Source organism: Onychomys torridus, chromosome 6 (genome assembly GCF_903995425.1).
Source record: "Onychomys torridus chromosome 6, mOncTor1.1, whole genome shotgun sequence".
NCBI classification, from domain to species: Eukaryota; Metazoa; Chordata; class Mammalia; order Rodentia; family Cricetidae; genus Onychomys; species Onychomys torridus.
The window spans coordinates 16,145,258-16,166,903 of record NC_050448.1 but is presented as its reverse complement, the minus strand read 5'-3'; the positions used below and the strand labels follow the sequence as shown (position 1 = coordinate 16,166,903).

Here is a 21,646-nt window from a genome sequence, read left to right as displayed (position 1 = left end):
GTATTCTTATAATTCTCTGAGTTTCTTTGGTGTCTGTTGTAATGTCTCTTTTCATTTCTAATTTTATTGATTTGGATATCTTTTTCTTTTGAAGAAAAGAAGTGAAATACTTGCACAGTGAAACTCTAAGACACTAAAAAAAATTGAAGATGTCAGCCAGGCAGTGGTGGTGCACACCTTTAATCCCAGCACCTGGGAGGCAGGGGCAGGCGGATCTTGAACTCTGTGAGTTCAAGGCCAGCTTGGTCTACACAGTGAGTTCCAGGACAGGCTCCAAAGCTACAGAGAAACCCTGTCTTGAAAAACCAGAAAAAAAGGACAAAATTGAAGATATCAGAAGATTGAAATGATCATGGATTGGAAGGATAAATATTGTTAAAATAGTCATCTTACCAAAAACAATCTGCTGATTCAACTAGTTTTGGATTAGATTTAAGAACTGTTCCATTATATGTAACCCATTATCTGACACTGTGAATCAGGCCAAGAATGTGAGACAAGATGGGTCACAAACATACTATTGTTATATAGCTAAATGAACATAGTAATAAAACTACTCAATGACATATTGCTATATCCATCACTCAACTTCCACCAGAGAAGCAGCTTACAGAGATGGAAATTGACAAAGAGAGTGGACAACATGCAGAGAGTGAGAGACTTTGGAGCCCTCAGCCTTAAATGGGATGTCTTTATCAAACCCCTCCCCTCAATGTTCAGGGATCTATATGTAAAATGAAGTGGAAAGACTGTAAGAGCCAGAGGTGATGAACAACTCCAAGGACTGATGCATATATGAATGCACATAAATCGTGTCAGAATGCCCAAGACCTGCACAAGCTCAAGGCAGACCATATCTCAGCACAGAAATGGGGAAGAGGGCATAAAGAAGCCATCTGCAACTGACAGCTGCCATTAGAGGGGAAATCAGTTTTCTTCAGTGGCTTGATGATGGAATGTCATCCACACTCCAGGACAGGTCCCCTGCTCAGGAGTAGTTAGCCAACACAAACCAGACTCCATGGTCTTGTGCTTTTTTTAAGAGAGAAAGAACATGAGATTGGGTACATAGGGTGGTAGGGGGATATGGGAGAAGTTGGAAGAAGAGAAAGAATGTGATCAAAATGTATTGAATGAAAATTTCAATAAATAAAAAGACTTTTCAAAAGAAAAAAACCCTCAATGGTTTCTTATATTGGTTTAATATCCTGCTACTTTGCTGAAAGTGCTTAGCAGACTAAAGAATTTTCTGTTAGAGTCCTGTGGATTTTTAAAGTATAGGATCATATTTTCTGCAAGTAGAGGTAATTTTACTTCCTTTTCTATTTGTCTCCCTTTAATGTCCTCACTACTTTTTCTAAAACTTTAACATTGTGTTGAATAAGAGTTGAAAGAATACGTCACTGACTTTTTCCTGATTGTAGAGAAAATGATTTCAGTATTTTCTCATTTAACATGTTTCCTGTATATAGCATTTTCTATGTTGAATTATGTTTCTTTTGCTGATATTTTCTTCAAGACTTATAAAGAAATGTTGATTTTTTTAAAAGTTCTCTTCTATAGCTGTTCAGATAATTGTATGATGTTTGTGCCTGAGAGTAATTATATACTTCATTTGTTGATCTGTATATTTTGAACTATCCTTGTTTCTCTGGAACAAAAGCAACTTGGTCATGGTGTATGGATTTTTTTTTTAGTGTGTTGATAAATTTAGTTTTTGAATATTTTGTTTAATTTTTTATCTTCTACTTTTAACTGACAATTTCATACATGTATATAGAAATATATTGTGATACTATTTACCCTCAGTTACATCCCTTTTCCACCCTCTGATCCTTTCTTTTTCCTGTTTATTCTACCTTCTACTTTCAGGTCTTTTGTGTATTTTTATGCCCCACTAAGTATAAATACAGCTGCTTGCACATAAACTTACCAGTGGTTACATCGCTGGGAGAAAAAAAAAAAAAAAAAACGTTGCCCTGTTCTCAGCAACCATTCACTGCCAAGCTCATCAGAGGGGAATGGGGGCCTCATGCTAGAACATTAAAGGGCCTATTTTGTGAATCTTTTTCTTGTGTAGGCAGCCATAACTGCTTTGTATTCATGGTTACAACAGCCATGTAATACCCAGAAAACAGCATTTCATAACACTGTTCTCCATCCTTCAGCTCATACAATCTTTCTACTTCATACTCCATGATATTATTTGGACCTTGAGAGAAACTATTGAAATTTTTATATTTTCTCTTCATCAGAAATAATGATGTATAGTTTTCTTTTTTATTGATCTCTTTCTTATCCAATTTAAGAATCAGGGTAAAACTGAATTTACAAAATATATGTTTGGTAGTATTCCTTTCTGTTACGATTAGGTGCTGTGGAATATTTGTACACTGTGTGAAGATGTATTGCTGAGATTGGTCTAATAAAAAGCTGACTGGCCAATAGCTAGGTAGGAGAATATAGGCAGGAGTTCTGGGCAGAGAGAGAACCCTGGGAAGAGGAAAGGCAGAGTCACCAACCAGACACAAAGGAAGCAGGATGGGCAGTATGGAAATGAGGTCACAAATCTCATGGAAGAACATAGATTTTAAAAATATGGGTTAATTTAAGTTATAAGCACTAATTAGGAACAAGCCTAAGCTAAGGCCAAGCTTTTATAATTAATAAAAAGTCTCCATGCCATTATTTGCAGGCTGGCAGTCCCAATGAAAAAGCATACTACAAATAGGTTTTTCATTTGTTTTTATTTTTTAGTAAAATTTTTAAAATTTGACAGAAGCGCCGGGCAGTGGTGGCACACACCTTTAATCCCAGCACTTGGGAGGCAGAGCCAGGCGGATCTCTGTGAGTTCGAGACCAGCCTGGGCTACCAAGTGAGTCCCAGGAAAAAGGCACAAAGCTACACAGAGAAACCCTGTCTTGAAAAACAAAAACAAACAAACAAACAAAAAACAAATACAAAAAAAAATTGACAGAAGCTAGAGTTATCTGAAAAGAGGAGCCTCAATTGAGAAAATGCCTCCATCAGATTATCTGTAGGCCAGAGGTGATGGATCATTCAAAAAAAAAAAAAAAAAGTGTGCTGTAGACACAACAGGAGTGACACATGAAGACTATAGCAGCACACACAAGGTCTACACAGACTCAAGCCAGATGGAGTCCGTGCCCTGAGACAGGGAAGCAGACTCCTCACCAAGAAGTTACCAGCAACTGATACCCACCTGTGCAGAAAAAGTCAGTTTTCTCCAATGAAGTCTCACTGGATATTTTAATCAGATTTCCTGGTAGGTCCCAGGCTCAGAAGTAGTTGGCCAACGCACAATGAGCTAGATGGTTATTTTTGTCAGATTTTGTCTCATGTAGCTTTGTTTGGGCTTTTTTTCCTGTCTTATTTGTTGTTTGCTTATTTATTTTGATTTCTGTATTTGTGGGTTGCTTTGTATGTTTCTTGTTTTTTGTTTGTTTCAAATGGAAAAAGAATGTAAAATTGAATGGGTAGGAAGATGGTGATCTTGAAGGAATTGGGAAAAGGGAAAACATGATCAAAAACATAAAAAAATATTTAAATTAAAATTAACCAAAAGAAACAAATATTTAGTAATAAATTTAATGAAGGAAGAATTTACTACCTAGCACTAATAAATTTTTATACCATAAAAAAGAGAAACTTTGGGCTGTTTGGCTTTTTAGACGTATTATGTATATTTTAAAGAGACTAAGTGTCTCAGTTAGGGTTTCTATAAAACACCATGCTCGAAAGCAACTTGGGGAGGCAAGGGTTTATATCTTTTATATCTTTCAGAGCTGAGGACCGAACCCAGGGACTTATCCTCCACCCATCAAACTTACTTCTTGTAGCCCATCTCCCAGGGAAGTCAGAACAGGAAGTTAAGGCAGGAACCTCTAGGCAGGAGCTGATGTGGAGGCCATAAAGGACTGCTGCTTACTGGCTTGCTCAGCCTGCTTTCTTACACCACCCAGGATAACCTGCCCTTGGGTGGTACCACCTCCTGTGAGCTGGGACAACGCCCATCCATCACTAATTAAGAAAATGCCTCACAGGCTTAATTACAGTCCTATATTACAAAGGCATTTTCTCAATTGTGGTTCTCTCTTCTCCAATAATTTTAACTTGTGTCAGGTTGAAAACAACAACTTTGGATTTCATTGGTATCTACTGTGGTGTTACCCTTTTTATATCTAATTGTATTAATGGAGCTTTTCCTCTTTTGGTTGGTTTGATTAAGGGTTTCTCAATCTTGTTTATATTCTCAAAGAACCAAGTCTACATTTATTGATTCTTTGATTTTGTTCTTTTCGCTTCTGCTTCATTAACTTCTGCCCAAATCTTTACTACTTTCTTTCTACTAGTTTTGGTTTTTCCTTAAGTTTCTATGGTTTGTTTTCTTGTTGCTTTTGATACAGCCTCTCATGCAGCTCAGCTTAGCTTCAAAATGACTATAGAATCAAGCCTTGAACACCCAGTCTCTTGCTTCTCCCTTTTAAGTGTTGTCTTGTGTTTGTAAGACCTGAAGCAGCAATACTCAATCTTCCTAATGCTGTACTCTTTAATATAGTTCCTCATGTGGTGGTGACCCCAACCACAAAGTTATTTCACTGCTACTTCATAACTGTAGTTTTGCTATTGTTATGAATTGTAATGCAAATATCTATTTTCCAATGGTCTTAGGTGACCCTGTGAAAAGGTCATCGTTCAACCCCCAGAGAGGTCACGACCTACAGGTTGAGAACCCTTGAATTGGAGGGACATTAAGTCATTAGAGATTTCTTTTTTTTCCAGTATGAGCAACCACAGCTATGAGCATTTCACTTAGAACTGACTGTTCTGTATCTACTTCTGTTTCCATTTTCATTTAACTCTAGAATTTTTAAAACTTCTTCCCTGCTTTCTTCAAGAACTACTATTTATTCTGAATGTATATTGTTCCAGTTTGTGTTTTTAAGTTTCTGTAGTTATTCTTGTTGCAGATTTCTAGATTTATTCCATTATGATCTGCCAATAAATGAAATTACTTCAATTATTTTGTATTTGTTAAAAATCACACTAAGAAATTAGCAAAAAAACACTCATACCACTTGGTGCTAAAAAAAATATCTAACAAATTCATACACAAAGTTCAAGTAAATACAGAAACAATAGTCCCATGAAGTGAATATTTGTATTTAAAAAAAAGCACACTGAAGAATTTTCACAAACTTGATGTATTTAATCTCCTTGCAACACAGGATGCAGCATCTACCAAGGACCACATGACAAACCTTGGCCGGGACTCCCAGAGGCCTCTGCGCCCAGCTGTAGCCCTCCGCCAACCCCCGCCTCCCCCAGCCATCACAGGACGGTTGAACTCTCCTGGTGGGAGGACCAGGCTAGAAGCCACTGCGAGCTCTTGTGTTTCTGGGGAAGAGGTGAGAATTATAGGCTGCTATATGGTTTTAGGAAAACTTATAAAGTGCACTAAAATGAATTCAAACTTCTGATTTCGTAAGTCACTATAAAATGCAAGTGTATCAGTTTAATCATTGTTCAAACTCCAGGGACAGGGATAGGGGGTGCTTATGTGTAATAAAAAAGTAAAGCTCTGTCAGTCATAGACTATAAGATCCAAAGAAACAAAGGTGTCACTAACTTGGGTTGTACAATGAGTGTTTGTAGGTACGTGTGTGTAAACAGCTAAAAACATGACCATTGAGGAATTTATTTGGGGTTGAGGGAGAAAGTGAGCTTGCCTGTGTTTATTGTTACTTTATTTTTTAAATATTTTCAAGATTCGGGGGTGAGGGTACTACTCAGTAGGTAAAGCGTTTGCTTGTCAAGCGTAAAGGCGTGAGTTTGGGTCCCGCACCCTTATAAAAGCGCCGGGCATGGTGATGCTCCTGCTGTCCCAGCACTAGAAAGCTTGGGTAGGAGGCTCTTAGACTCAGAGGCTAAGTCTAGTCTTAAAAATAGGTAGAAGGTTCAGAGAGACCAGCAGTTACGAGCACTTGGCGCAGCTGCAGCAGAACTGGGGTTTGGTTCCCAGGATTCGCTTGTCGGCTCACAACCGCCTGTAACTCCAGGTTCAGTGGATGCGATGCTCTCTTGTGATCTCCTGACCACCAAGCATACACGTAGTACACAGACCTACATTCGGGCATTCATGTAAAGTTAAAAAATAATTGAGGGAGCTGGAGAGATGGTTAACAGCACTTGTTGCTCTTCCAGGAGACCCACGTTGGGTTCTCGGCGTTGACATGGTGGCTCACAATAACCCTTGACTCCAGTTTCAGAGAATCTGACACCTTCTTCTGGCTCTGCAGGCACCAGGCACACACATGTGATGCCCACACCACATACAGGTGAAACACTCATACGTATGCACAAAATAAATATTTTTAAGAATTAAAGTAGGGAACAATATATGAAACCGTCAGACTGACCTCTGGCCTTCACATGTGCTCATATGTGTGTATACACCACATACACGTGAATGTGCACATACACAAATATTTGCAAGATTAAAAAATTATCGATTTTAACAAGAAATGAAGTGATAATATGGTTTCATCTGTCATTATATAACTTAAACACGGTTGGAGATACTACATTCACAGTATATTACAAAACACACGCCATGGGGGCAGAATCCCTAGGTTTGAATTCTTGTTTAGCCACCAATCTGCTGAGTGGCTTAGGTAGATGTTTCTCTTTTTATTTATTTACTTTTTACACTGGTTGATGGAGAGACAGGTGCTTGCCACGGGTCACATGTGTGGAGGTCAGAGGACAGTTTGTAGAGTCAGGTCTCCCCTTCCATCCTGTGGGTTCTGGGAATTGAACTCATGACCTCAGGCTTGGGAGCAAGAGAGTGCATTTTACCTGCTAAGCCATCTTGCCAGACCAGGATCCCAGGAATTTTTCTAATTCATTTCTTCATAATATAACTAACGTGAAACCTACCTCACAATTCTATGAGGATTGAAATGAATTCAGCACATACCCAGTGCTTAGAATAATAAAATATAATAATTGCATAGTAGGTCCTGAGAAAGCTGTTAGTTAAAAAAATATTTCCCCCATATAAGGTTTTAAATAATATTTTCCAAATTGAGTTTAATTCTCATGAAAGCTTATTTTATTAAAAATGACAGTAACAACTAAATACCTGGCTTCTGTCTATTTGACAGTGAAGGTGATGTTGTCTTCCTCTTGTTTAGACTGAAAGTTTGGTCTAAATTTGTTATATTTTTAGTAATACTAGCCTTTGTACATTAATGTTGCTCTTTCCACTCAGGTATATCACTCTTGCACTGTTTTTCAATGGTTTGTAAATATTATCAATGGGGCAAATAAAGAAATCACCCTTATGAAGTTACTTTCGAATGGTTCATAAACTTTATGAACAAGATAAATAACAAATGGGATTTTATATAAAGTGATACAAGTACAGACACTTCTGTATTTTACAGATTTACTATTTGTCTTAAAAGGATTTTATGCTTTGGGGACCCAAAAGGGCCACATTAAAGACAATAGTGTAAGCTGCTGTAAAAATAAACAAGGTAGTATGTTCATTAAAATACATTATAAAATGCAAAGCCATGCTTTTTTTTTTTTTTTTCAAATAAAGGGGAGCTTCCAGGAATGTGGAAGGAAAAGAAGAAAGGAGATAGAGCCTAAAAGAGTATTGAGTGGATGAATATTATACATGAATATATATGTATGAGTAAAAATGTCATAATGAACCCCTTCGTTTGGTGCTGCTAATATATACCAATATAGCAATATTAAAAGATGCGTTATAAAAGATAATGTGAAAAGAGAGTCTGTTGTTATGTGAAATCATTTAACTTATAAAATGAGATTAAGAAACACTGTCTCATGGGTAGTTTCCTTCTGTCAAAAACATCAATTCTTTTCAGAAATCCCTGTGCTTCTAACTGCTTAAAAGGATGGACATTTGTCTTTTCTGCGCTGATACGATGTGGGAAAGATACTAAAGTATATTTTGAGTTGGTGTGACTTATTTTAAAGATCAAAAAGAAAATCCACCTGCTATGGAGGAAGAGTTTGATGACTTAACCCAATCATCTGAAATAGCCTCAGCATCCAGCAGGTTTCCTTCCCCTAATTATGAAGATCTATTAAAGCTAATTGAACATCTTAGTCTGGAATGCAAAGGTAAGTCTGCTGGGTCTAGAGCAGCAGCCGCTATGCACATTGCTTAGCACTGCTCCCCAGAGCACTGATATGTCTTAGTGCACGTCAGAGGCGCACTATGTACATTTAGGGAGAATGAGAATCATGCACAGTTAGCCAGAAACTTTTTGTTCCTACTGCATGAATGAATGGTACACCTGCTTTTTTAAGGCCACTATTTCTCTCTTGAGTGTTTACTATGAATAGATCAGGTTACCTTTGTCTCTACCTGGAAAACTTTGCATTTATTCTTATGGGTAACATTTTATATTTTCATGTTATTAAAATTTCCATGTGTTTGTACATTATATATGTGGTCTATCATCTGTCTATCATATATATATATATATATATATATATATATATATATATATATATATATATATATATATGCTCATGAGTGTGGATATTTCTATTTTTATCAGTATTTCAGATATATTGCTAAAATAATATTCACTCTGTAAAATAATATTTTATTTTAACTAACACACAGGAAAGTATCTTTACTTATATTTATGCAGCTTAGTGTAGCATTTTAATACATATGCACAGTGTATAATTACCAAAACATAGCTTTTGTATATCTATAACCTCAGGTATTTGTCACTCCTTTGCTGTCAGAACATTGAAGATTTTCTCTCCCAGGTATTTAGAATATTTAGTTACATTAAGCATAGCTATCCCATCGTGCTATGTGTCTGTAAGTGAATCTTCTCATTCAGCTGCCTTGTGCCTTTTTATGTGCCTTGTATTTGCTCAGTATAAGAGTGAGTAAATGTGACAACATACAGTCCTTCATACACTTTATTTTCATATTGGTTTCTCGCTGACTCAGATTCTGGTAGCCTGTTAAAAATCCGAGATACAGTTCACTCATATAAAATGTTAATACAACTTAAAAATAGTCACTGCAAAGCACTCATGGGAAAACTTGGAACTATGGAAAATGAAGTGAGTGGACTACAAAAGAAGCTCTCAGAAGCAGAACATGAAAAAATAAAGCAGGAACAAGAACTCTGCAATCTAAGGTATGACACCTTGGTGTTAAAAATGCCTGAGGGTCAGGGGATAGCTTAGTGGTAGAAAACTTTGCCTAGCATAGGTAAGGCCTGCGGTTTGATCCCCATGGCTACAATAGGCGGGGGTGGGGGTGGGTAGGGAATCAAATTTTGAGCTGGTTGTAGTAGTGCTGCACTTGGACAGCAGGGGAAACTGAATCTCAAATTCAAGGCCAAAGGCAGTCTGGACAAGGAAATACTGTTGAAAAAGATGGGGAAGAGAAGGAAGACAGGAGGGTGGGGAGGAGGAGAGAAAGAGAGAAGGAGGGGAAGAAGAAAAAAGCAGCTTTCTGGATCCAGTTAGTCTGTGTCTTTTGATTGGAGAATTGAACCTGTTGATATTTCAAGTTAGTATTGAAAAGTGTGTTAGTTGTGATTGTGTTGTTGATTTTTGGTCTTGTTTGTATTCTCAGCATTTTTGTTTGTTTGTTTTAGCAATTATAGCTTTGTATTACTTTTTATAGTCTCTCTCCTATGTTCATCTTCTTCAACCTGAAATAATGCTTCCTATATTTTCTTCAGGTTTGGTTTGTTGGATATACATTTTTTTAGGCTATCAATAATGTAGAAAGTTTTTCTTTTCATTCAATCATGATAGATAGTTTTGCTAAGTATATTAATCTTGGTTTGCTGTCATTGGTTTTGTGAACTTGGAATGCATTGCTTTAGACTCTTTTGGCTTTCAAAGTTTTCATAAAGAAATTCTGATGGATTTTCATTTGTATCTGACTTGAATTTATTTCTCTTGTAGCTTTCAATACACTTTCTTTGTTACTTAATTTTTTTATATAATTTATTTATTATATATATGGTGTTCTGCCTGCAGGCCAGAAGAGGGTGCCAGATCTCATTACGGATGGATGTGAGCCACCATATGGTTGCTGGGAATTGAACTCAGGACCTCTGGAAGAATAGATAGTGCTCCTAACCGCTGAGCCATCTCTCCAGCCCCATTACTTAATGTTTTAACAATGGCATGCTATGGGAATTTTCATTCTGTTCTTGCCTATTTTGTGTTCTGTGTGCTTCTTATATTCATATGAGTGTGTATTTTCTTAGTTTGAGGACATTTTCTTCTATGATCTTGTTGAAGATACAGTCTATGCATTGATGGGATTCTTCTCCCTCAAGTATGCCTATAATTCAAAGGTATTTTTTTAACAATGCTCCCATTTCCTGTGTGTTCCTTTTCTGTGTTTTTATTTTTTTCATGTTTGTTGTTTATTTGTTTTAGATCCACTGTTTCACCTTCCAGACTTGACATTCTGTCTTCTATTTGATTCATTCTATTTGCTAGGCTTTTGTTGTTGTTTGTTTTTGCTCTTTTTATTCTTTGGGGGCCTGCCACCCAGCTCCCAAATATATTACACATGGAACCTTATTATTACTTATGAATGCACAGCCTTAGCTTGGCTTGTTTCTAGCCAGCTTTATTTAACTTAATCTGTCTGTCTTTTGCCTCTGGACTTTACCCATTCACTTACTTCTGTAAATCTTACTCTTACTCTGTGGCTTGCTGTGCAGCTGGGTGGCTGGCCCCTGGAGTCTTCCTCCTTCTCTGGCTACTTCTTTTCTCCTCCAAGATTTCTCCTTCTATATATTCTTTCGGCCTGCCAACCCTGCCTATCTTTTCTCCTGCCTTGCTATCGGCCATTCAGAGCTTTATTAGACCATCAGATGCTTTAGATAGGCACAGTAACACAGCTTTACAGAGTTAAACAAATGCAACATAAACAAAAGTAACACACCTTAAAATAATATTCTGCAACAGGCTTTCCTTTAAGTTCTGTAGTTGAACTATTAGGTTTTCAATTCCATCTTCATTTCAGCTTGAGTCATCTCCAGTGTTTCTATTTCTTTATTTAATTCCATTTTCAAGTCCTGGATTGCTGCCTTCATTTCCATCAGTCTTTTATGTTTGTGTTTTCTTGGGTGTCATTCAGGTATTTATTCTTCTTAAGCTCTTTCTCCCTGATCTTACCGAACTGTTTCTTTGGGTTGTCTTTAAACTGCTTGAATTCTCTGAGAAGGTTTATAATTGTTCTTTTAATTTCTATGTCTTGGGAGTTCTTCTAGATAATTCTCATTGGCAAACATGTCTACAGGACTGGTAGATTTTGGAAAGAAGACATCACCTTGATCCTTCATATTGTTGGTATTCCTTAGGTGAGATCTAGGGATATAGACTTCCTTTCTTAGTTTTAAGTTTGTTACAGATGGAGCAGAGTTGGGAAGAGAGAAGATGTTGGGGCAGGATGGATATAGAGATTAGAAATGGCAGCTAGGTGGGCAGAGGAGACTGACCTGAAACACAGGATGTACTTCTTGTTCCAAGATGAGAGTCCAAGGATAGATAGGTCTGAGTAGGAAGGTTGGCCATAACTTGGGAGAGTCCTGTTGTGTGGTAGGTAGGTAGGTATGGAGGATACTGGGCCAAGCCTAGAGCTCCTCTGCAGTGAAGTCAGGGAAGGCCTGGCTAGACTGATGCACTCATTGTGGGAGCAAGGCTAAATCTAGTAGACTGTAGAAAAGGTGTGGATGAAGAGGGCAGGAGTACTCACCTGGATAGACCCTGGAGGAGGATATGGGTAGTCTGCAGATGGAATGAAGTTGTGAAGGCTGCATGAAGGGTCTGGTGGGCAGATGATGGTAGAGTGGGTCTTGGTGGAAGCCTAGACATTGGCCGCAGTACAGGAGGAGGTGATGGAACTAGGGGGTTTGTGGACCCTGTGGACACCTAGAGGTCTCTACTACCAGGCACAGGCCATCAGACTTGGCTAGAGCACTGGCTTTAGGACCCAGGCTATATCTGGCAGGATGTGGAAAACAAGTATGGGGGTACTCACCAGGCTAGACCCTGAGCAGGATGTAGGAAGTCTAGATGTGGAGTGGGTGGTATAGACAGCGAAAAGGGTTCTGTGAGCGGATCTCGGCAGTCTTTTTTTATTTGATCTATCCTGTTGGTTTACTTCTTACGTAGCTAAATAAGTGTTGTTACTTACTATATAGTTGTATCAGTCACTTTTTTGTTGCTGTGACAAAATAGAGCATCCATAAGAAATTTCTACTGTTTATTATAGAACATAGCTACTGTCTTCTATAGGCATTCTTTTGAGGTAACAGTAATTTCTGTCAGGAATGGTTTACTCCTTAGCTCTTCTTAAGGGCACGGGACCGTTGCTCCTGGGCTGCTTTGTTGTTCTCCTTTTCTTTGTCATGGGGGGAAGGGGGGGGGGGGGGGGGGGTGGGCGGGTAGTCTGACCCAGGATAGGCATTAGGAGGACAAATTGAGACATGTGTCTGAGTGGGAAGGCCAATTCATCTCCAGAGTCAGCTTCTCAGTGAGCTTTATCATGACAATTTATCACTATAGTGTGTGTGTGTGTGTGTGTGTGTGTGTGTGTGTGTGTGTGTGTAAGAGACAGAGACAGAGACAGAGAGTTGCTTCTGTGTACAACAAAACCCAATGCTTTATTAGACAGGAAATTTGCTGTGGAGTCCAATGATAACTAGCTGGGCCCAGAGCACCTCCTCATTATGACCTACATAAAGTTGTTCAAGTGAGTCATATATACTGGGTTGTGCATTGCAAAAAGGCCAACAAGGGACAAGCATCTCCCCCCTTTTGGTGTGATATAAGAGACAGAACGCTTGATTTAGGTTCCTCTCTGATTTCTTTAAATTTTGTAAGGTGGCAAGTGTGTGCCAGTCTGTATTCATGAGTATGTCACCTTGATGAAGGCGACAGCATTGTCTGCCTCTGCTGGTGTCTCACTTGACATTCTCCCTGACTAATACTGGGGTCACTAACTGCTTAAAAACATGTACCCAGTGTGTGTGTGTTTGAAATTGGAGGAGTGACATCAGCATGGGCAACAGTAAGCAAGAGTACTTCAGAGGAGAGTTAAATAGATACTTTAGGATAAATCAATACACAACGAGCCCAGCAAAACAAACATTTTCTAACAAAATGCTTTCCTAGCATAAGCATTTGTACACTGCAGATTTGCTTTAAAACAAGAAGTGGAGAAGAGAAAAAGTGCTGACTGGGTTTATGAAAAAATTAAGGAGCAGCTAAAAGAAAAAGAAGAGCAATGTAATAAAGAAGTTAAAATGAAACAAAAACTTGAAATCCGTGTTAGGGAATTGGATGTGGAATTGAAGACTATGAGAAACACTCTTAATGAAGTAAGTTACTCATACGTTTAAAATTATATTTTGCTTTTATTTTATTTTTAAAGGGATAATATTGCTTATCCATTTGAAATATATTGAATATAAACAGACATAACCATATGTTTACTTAATATGGGAGCATGATCTAAGAAATATGCTTGGCATATTGATCTGGAATCATCAAAAATGTGCACTCACACAAGTGTAGAACATCTAGCTCTTCACCCAGGCAATGCAATCTTGTTCTTATGGCATCTTTGAAAGGGATGGAGACTTTCTTAGCTCTCTTTTTATACTTAGTAGGGAGGCCTAGGTCATGCAAATCAGTTGTGTCCACAGCCACTCTGATTCAGTAGCTTCCAAGTTCATTGTTTTATGTCTACAAAGAATGAGGAAATGTAGACACAGAAAAAAATAAGGAAATTACAGATTCATTAAGGAAAATTGAGAATGAATTCACAATAGGACAGGCTCCAAAAGAGAAGTACCCTAGTATTGCTTTGACCATTTGTGTTGCCCTTGTCTTTCATGGATTTTATAGAGAGAATTCAATGGAGCCTCAGGTAGGCTCTACTATAGTTAGAAGTTTTCCTTTGTCCTGCTCGGTCTGCAGCTGCTCAGACCCCAATAAACACGCAGAGGCTTATATTAATTACAAACTGTATGGCCATTAGCTCAGGTTTATTACTGACTAGGTCTTACATTTAAATTAACCCATAATTCTTATTTTGTTTAGCCACATGGCTTGGTACTTTTTCTCAGTTCTGCCTTGTCATCTTGCTTCCTCTGTGTCTGGCTGGCAACTCCTGGCTGCTCTTCCTCTTCCCAGAATTCTCCTTGTCTGCTTACCCCACCTACACTTCCTGACTGGCTACTGGCCAACTGGCATTTTATTAAACCAATGTACAAAAGCATTATCCCACAGCGCTCTACAGGGATTGGTCATTTTTGTGCACATAATGGGCCTAGCTAATGAGAAGTCTATATGCCCTATGCATACTGTCTTGGCTCTACCAAAGAGCTTTTCATCCATTCAAGGAAGGAAGTCAGAAGTGGTACACGCCTAGCTGCTTACCCACCATGACTCCTGCCTCTTATGTGGTCTGTGACTAACAATACTATTTATGTTTTAAATAAAATAGTGTCCATGAGAGTGCTGGTAGTCATCTAGGGGATTGGCAAGCTCATTCCCTGGGATGAATAAAGAACTGAGTAAACATCTAGGAAAAAACAAAAGACCAAGCAATAGAGAAAGCAAGAAGGCAAAAAGCAACCCCTTGAGATGGGAGGGGCCTAAGGCTGGGAGTCTGCTAAATAGGCTTTGGACTAGATAGTCTATCATTGTCTAAGTCCTCCCAGTTCCCCTATTGGTCATACAAAGTCCAAGTAGAAGGTGCAGTAAGGATAATGAAATAATGTTACTCATCTAGGACTTAAATGGCAGTTTTATGAAGTACTAGCACCCTGGGGACCTCCGTTGGGTCCATTCAGAGCTCAGCTTGCACCTTTCTTCCTCCAGTATCATCTTCAAGTATCTTACTTGAGACTGACATTCTCGAGCTTACCATGTAGCCTAAAACATCCTTAACTCCTGATCCTCCTGCTTCTACCCTCTGAGTTCTTGCATCACCAGCATGAACCACAGTCCCTGATTTGACAGTACATTCTGGATGGAACCCAGGGCCTCAGGCAAGCACTCTGCCAACTGAGCTGTATCCCCAGCACCAAGGTTTTGATTTTCCTGTTGAAAAAGCTGACTGTCATTTATGCAATTAAATGCTAGGTAATTCATGTGGGAGGCAGGTTCTTGTGGATTTTATTGAACATTTTTTCAAAGTTTGTCTCTTAATATGGTTTTAGGAACACCCCCCCCCCCATCTTACCAAGTGGTATAAGAATAAAACGTTCTCTAAATGTGTCTAGGCTGTAGAGGAACGAAATGGCATTGAAAGGCAGCTTTTGCAAGAACAGAATGCCAGAATCTTACAGGATGAGATCCTGGCAAACCACCTTCACAAACAAAAGGAACTAAAAATGGCACAAGAGAAAATTAGTTCTCAGGTATTTTCTTTAGTCACTTTCAAGTCTTGTGTATGGAATTGTATGTGTACATGGTTTTCAAAAGCAATTAGAGGGCTCATGAAAGATAGAGAGCACTTTTCAAAATCCTGTGTGGATATATTTAATATATATACTTTGATGTGGGAATAGCTTTTTTAGCAAACTGGATAAAGTAGTGTTAATTTAAGTCCAATTGTGTATAACATCGTATTGACATTCACAGTGGCCTCGTCCAAGTCAATTTTAGACAGCATGGAGTAATGTCTTTCACAATGACCTCATCCAAAGAATGGGTCACATAAGCCTTGCTGGTAACAATGTATCATCTGCTTTGGGACTGTGATTTCTCCCTCTTGATCTGGTAATGGAGAGATTTGCTTATTTGTTCCAACACTTGGTAAAGAGAAAAAGCACAGCCAGGAGAGATCATATTTTAGATGTCATTTCCTTCTTTTTCAGAAGAGTAACAGTTTTCTCTAATTCTTTATTTCAGTACAAAGAGCTTTTGACAGCAATGATGTATTGTAATGTAGACAGAGAACCATGTTACCACTAAGTTTCACACAGAACAAAGGCTTTTGTTTCTGTGCTGTTATTTCCTCTGGTGGTGGCTGGAGTCCAGGTCTTCACACACGCTGCACAGCTGCTCTCACAATGAGGCATATTCCTAACCTCAGAACCGGACATATTTAGTTCATACATGTATTTCAAGATGGCTATACAGAAAGGCCGTTATAGCTTTCTCAAAAAGTATTTAAAGCACTTGAAAGATGAGGCATTTCCCTTTCATTTTAGGCGTAACTTTAAAGCACAGAAATAGGAAGAACAAGTATAGTACTTATATTCAAGGTAAATCAATGAGAAAATTAGATTTTGTCAGTGGAATGTTAAAAAGCAACTTTATTTAGATATAACAGACACACTAAAAGTTCATACATTTAACATATTGTTAGTTATTTGGCACTCTTACCCTGAGAAGAAACATCCCGAAACATGACAAAGCAACAGAAGAGTTTTTATTGAGATAGATAGGAAGAGACAGACGTGACAGGCCTGTGAGAAATACACGTGGTCAAGAGAAAGGAGAGATCAGTGCAAAAATGGCACCGGCTTTATAAAGGGTGGGCTGCGCATACATACAGGATCACATGTGGCTACTCTACACATGCACGTAGATTACATGGCTGCGCACGCTTTCCGCAACCATGCAAAGCCACAGAGTCCTAGTCACGCGAGATGTTTTGACCCAGAAATGGCTATTTTGAACCGGAAATAACTAGGCGGGAGTGTCTAGGTCTGCCAGGCATGCCCAACTGTGTGGGCATGTTGTGACTTCATATCTCATATAGAATTCACTGCTTCTTAATATACACACAGAGTTTCATAACCACGTCTAGCACCATAGGCAATTTTAGAACATTTTTATTACTTTGAAAAAGAAACCATTCACTCTAATCTGGGAAAACCCTAGGGGCTAGTCCCTCCCTCTACTCCTGTACAAGAAACCCACCAACCTGTTCCTTGTCTCTTTAGTTTCCTTTTTCTCAGCACATAGAGTCCCATATATAGTCCTTTTGTGTGGCTTATTTATCTTAAAATATGTGTTTTGTGTTATTTCCTTCTGTTTATTGTGGGTCTGCACCACTTATCCATCCATGGGCTGGGAGATGCCAAGGCTCCACTTGCCGGCTGATTAGTTACTTCTCTTTACTGGGAAGAGACATGACTGAGGCACCTCACAGAAGAAAGACTTTAGTGGGGCTTACAGCTTCCAAGCTGAGTCCATGACCATCTTGGTGGGGAGCATGGCAGCAGACATGGTGCTGAAGTAGTAGCTGAGAGCAGACATCCCTATCCACAAAAAGGAGGCAGCAAGGGAGAGGGAGAGAGAGAGAGAGGGAGAGAGAGAGAGAGAGGACTAATATGAGTAGCATTTCTCCTAATCCTTCCCAAACAGTTCTGCCAACTGGGACCAGGCATTTAAATATATGAACCATTCTCACTCTTTGGTATAATATTATAGGACCACCCTTAATGTTATACTATCCCAGGGGCCCAGAAATGATGCTACCAGTGGTGCGAGAATGAATCTAGATACATGGAGCTCTTTCGTCCAACTCATTTATTTGTCCTCCATGATCATTCTGTCCAACATTCTGCCCGATTTTATTGGGACTTGTCTATATCTTTCCCAAGCCAGCAACACCTTCATGTTTACAATACAACATAAGAATTTGTAAGGTCCCCACCAGAAACTTCCTGGCAACTTCATTTGCAACCCCAAAAGGGGAAGAGAATAAAAGCAGAGTTAGATAGGAGCTGAAATAAATCAGAAGGAATTTGTGCACTAGGAATATATCTACTGTGGTTAGGTGAAAACGTTATGAGTCTATCATAAATGTGCTCAAACTATAAACTTACAGGTGATAGGGTAAAGAAATCTATAAGTCACTAAAAATAAAACTGCCACTGTTTTTCTCTGCTACCAGTTTTCTGACAGTGTGAGGGAGGAGTACTGATAGCTAGTCAATCTGCATCACAGCTTGAAGCAGCTGGTGGGAGGAAACCCCTTTGATCTAAGAAGTTGCTCTGGGGCAGTGGAAGGGCTGAACTTGATTTGCACAATAAATAAAGCTATGCACCTAGGAGCCAGGCACTTGGCCTAGGAGCCTGGTTGTCTCTGAAAAGATGTTTTACCTAGTTCAGGGGCTTCAGGCTCCTAGCAGGTGGTCTGGTAGCCATTTTGTTCCTCTCTTGTCTTTTAATGCTTTGTTTGGGGCTGGCCCTATCTTTGGATGTGGCTAAAAGGAAATATTTGCAAATGCTAAAAAGGGGAGTTAGGAGCTCAGAGCCTGAAAGTTCTGCCTCCATGACTTTATCCAAGTACTTCGATTGTATATGCCCAAGGCAGAGGTTCACACACATACACACATTCTGGGAGAATTATGAGCTCAAGGAATTCATAGCAAGATGCAGCTGAATATTAAAGCTGTGTAACACCAAATATTCTGTGATAAGTGGCTTTCCATTTGACAGACCCTTGGCCGGTCAAAGTACAGCTTGAATACACAGCTGAATCTCTATAATATATTCTTGTGGCCCGCAAGATCACTTGAACCACCAAACTTGCTATTACTGAAAATACTGCCATGGGCTCTCATTTATGAAGTATAATATGCATATCTCCCTACTTCTGGATTTTATTCTCAGAGTTACATAGGCTGGCTTTACCATTTCTCTTCTTCTGCTCTTGCTGACCTATTCTGTTTGTTTGTTTGTTTGCTTGCTTGCTTGCATGGGAGCACAAGGTCTTATGTTGCAGCCCAGATAGATCTGAAACTCAATATACAGGCTGAGTAGGCCTGGAACTTGTGGTGATTCTCCTGCCCCATCCTCCCAAAGGCTTGCATTCCAGGTATAAGCTACCACACAAGGCTAGATGTTTCATTGTTAAGTATGTAAATACATGGACTTAGCAGTTGTTAGGATAAGATCAGCTCTTCCAATGTTAGTCAGCAGACTATTGCTGAGACATATTTATTGTAGCATTATTCACAGCAGTCAACTTAAGGAACCAACTTAGCAGTCCATCAATACATCAGTGGATAAAGGGGAAAATGGCATGTTACACACTGGAGTTTTATTATGCCATAAAAAAGAACAAAATATATATTCATGTGGTGCATATGAATGTCATGAAAGTGGTAGGAATAGGGGAAATGAAGGAGCTACCCTAGCCTAAAGGGGAAAGGGAAAGATGGAAAAGGACATTGGGGTTAAATGTGGTCAAAGCATATGATATATACAGATGAATATGTATTTTTGAAACTCACCACTATGCACAGTGAAAATATGCTAATAAATAAAAGAAAAAGAAAAAATAAATGACATTCTTCATATTATAGCAATCATTTATTTAAGACACTGACATAATAAGTCTCTCATTTTAAATGTTATGGAATTAAATATAAAATTAATAGCACTCACTTCAACGGTGAAGAATTGTTTTGCATTTTTCTCACTATTGATAAAGAATGAGAGTTGCCATCATTCTTCATTATGCGAGCTGGGATTTCTAGCTGTTTAGTAATTTACCAACTAAAATGCTCTGAATACAGCTTTTCTGATATGCCATCATTCTGTATACTATTCAGTATTCATCAGAGTCATGCTAAAGCATCCCAGCACAAACAGTGACAGGGAATGAAATGGTTCAAGAATCTTACTGCAGTCCAATATGTTTAGGCCATTGGCTCTAGCTTGCCTCTGATGATCATGCCACTTGCATACTACTTAGCCCAAGAGGAAGCGTTAGCATTGTTCTTCATCATCGCTGTCCACCAAGGAGGCCTGAGAACAAATGGGCTGTAAATAATGATATGTGGACAAAGGAACCATTGGTTAGTGTTGTTAATGGCTTCATGGGGTATTAAGAATGTATTCTGGGCCTCATCATCCCCATTTGTTGCACTTCCTGTCCCGGTCAGCGGGGTCTTCAACAGGCACCTAAAGGGAGGGCGGACAAATGAGAAGGACAAGAGACACAAAGAATGAGAGCAAGACAGGATGTCTGATCAACCTCAAAAATTTTATTTTCCTCTCAAGACATATATAGGTAGGCAAAGGGGGTTGTGAGCAGGAAGGGACTTAATTATGGGGGTTGCCAGCAGGAATAGACTTAGTAATGGGGCTTGCAAGCAGGAAGGGACTTAATTATGGGCTGTTCAGGCAGCAGGAAATGTTGCTCTGAAGGTTATCTATCTACCTTTGTCTAACTGCCTAATTGCTTAACTGCAGCTCATTCACCTGATATCTGAGAAGAGGTTCTGTTTTCTGTGGGAGGAGGTTCTGGTGCTGTGGAGACTTAAGCAAGGCCTAGATCTAAGAAAAGAGGAGAGAAGCCCAAATATGGCAGCATGTGTGTCAAGGGTCGCTTAGGCTTATGGCTCCCGTCAACTTCCTAGAAGGAAAGAATGATTCTCTCCTCTTCTCATAGATTATTTCTTCCACTGGTGTGCCACTTACCTAGAACATCAAGTTTTAATAAACATAAAGTACAATAATAATTTATCAACCTGTTTAAGTTCTTTATGTATATACCCTTTAATTACTGTTATTGTCTCCATTTTACAGAGAAGACACAGATTTGGAAAGATATCTTCCTTGGTATCACAAAGCTAGTAATAGTTGAATCTGGGCTTCGGACTCAGCATTTAGACTTCAGCGTAGATACTGGACATATTATTTAAATTATTACCATCATTGGAATAGCTACACTTATTTATATATGTATGAACATTTCAGATCACACATGAGGTGGCCTTTGGAATACAATGATTTCAATTTTCACCACGGGGAATGTATTGTTTTCCTCCATTTTATCCATTTTGTTGTTTTCAGTGTTATTAGGCTTGGATGCAAAATGTCTCCCACAGGCTCGTGTGTTTAAATACTTGGTCTGCTGTGGGGAGTTATGGAACCTTAAGGAAGTGAGGCCTAGATGAAGGAAGTGGGTTACAGGGAGGTGGGTCTTGGGGCATACCGGCTAGCCTTGCTTCATTTCTAGTCTCCAGTTCCTGATTGTAGAAATGTAGCAAACCGCACTGCAAGTTCTTGCCACCACACACCCAGCTGCCCTGCCTCCCCCCATAAAACTGAGATAAAATAAATTCCTCTTCTCCTGCGTTACTTTGGCAGGTTTTATATCATGGTACTGGGGAAAGAAACTAACCCCGAAAATTGGTACCAAGAAGTGGGGCTATTGCTGTAATCAACCTGGTCATGGGCTTTTGGAACTGGTTTGCCTGAAGAATATGGGAGAATTTGTAGCTCAGGGCTAAGGAAGCCTTAGAATGTTTTTAGTAGGGTTTGTTTTTTCAGTAGATGATGACAATAAATACAGAGACCCACAACCAGTCAATATGCATAGTATAAGGGATTGTAGGTTGCTCACCTCTAAATGGGACATCTATACCACAGTCTGTCCTCCAAAGGTTCAGAGTTCACTGCACAAGGGGGACAGAAAAACTGTAAGAACCAAGGTAATAAGTGCCCACAGAAAAACAGTGTTTGCCAGACACGACAGGGTCATTGCACACATGAAGTCACGGGGGCAGTGACTGCATCCACAAGGCCTGGACAAGATCAAGCC

At 39.1% G+C, this 21,646-nt stretch overlaps 1 protein-coding gene across 1 annotated transcript in view; it reads left to right on the top strand.

Annotated features, from left to right (window-relative positions):
- LOC118585559 (ankyrin repeat domain-containing protein 26-like) overlaps positions 1 to 21,646 on the top strand; it is a 30,254-nt gene that overhangs the window by 713 nt on the left and 7,895 nt on the right. Inside the window, exons 2-6 of the mRNA XM_036190244.1 lie at positions 5,251 to 5,377; positions 8,036 to 8,182; positions 9,036 to 9,228; positions 13,263 to 13,446; positions 15,358 to 15,495. Coding sequence (XP_036046137.1) covers positions 5,251 to 5,377; positions 8,036 to 8,182; positions 9,036 to 9,228; positions 13,263 to 13,446; positions 15,358 to 15,495 — 789 coding nt within the window. The remainder of the gene's footprint in view (positions 1 to 5,250; positions 5,378 to 8,035; positions 8,183 to 9,035; positions 9,229 to 13,262; positions 13,447 to 15,357; positions 15,496 to 21,646) is intronic.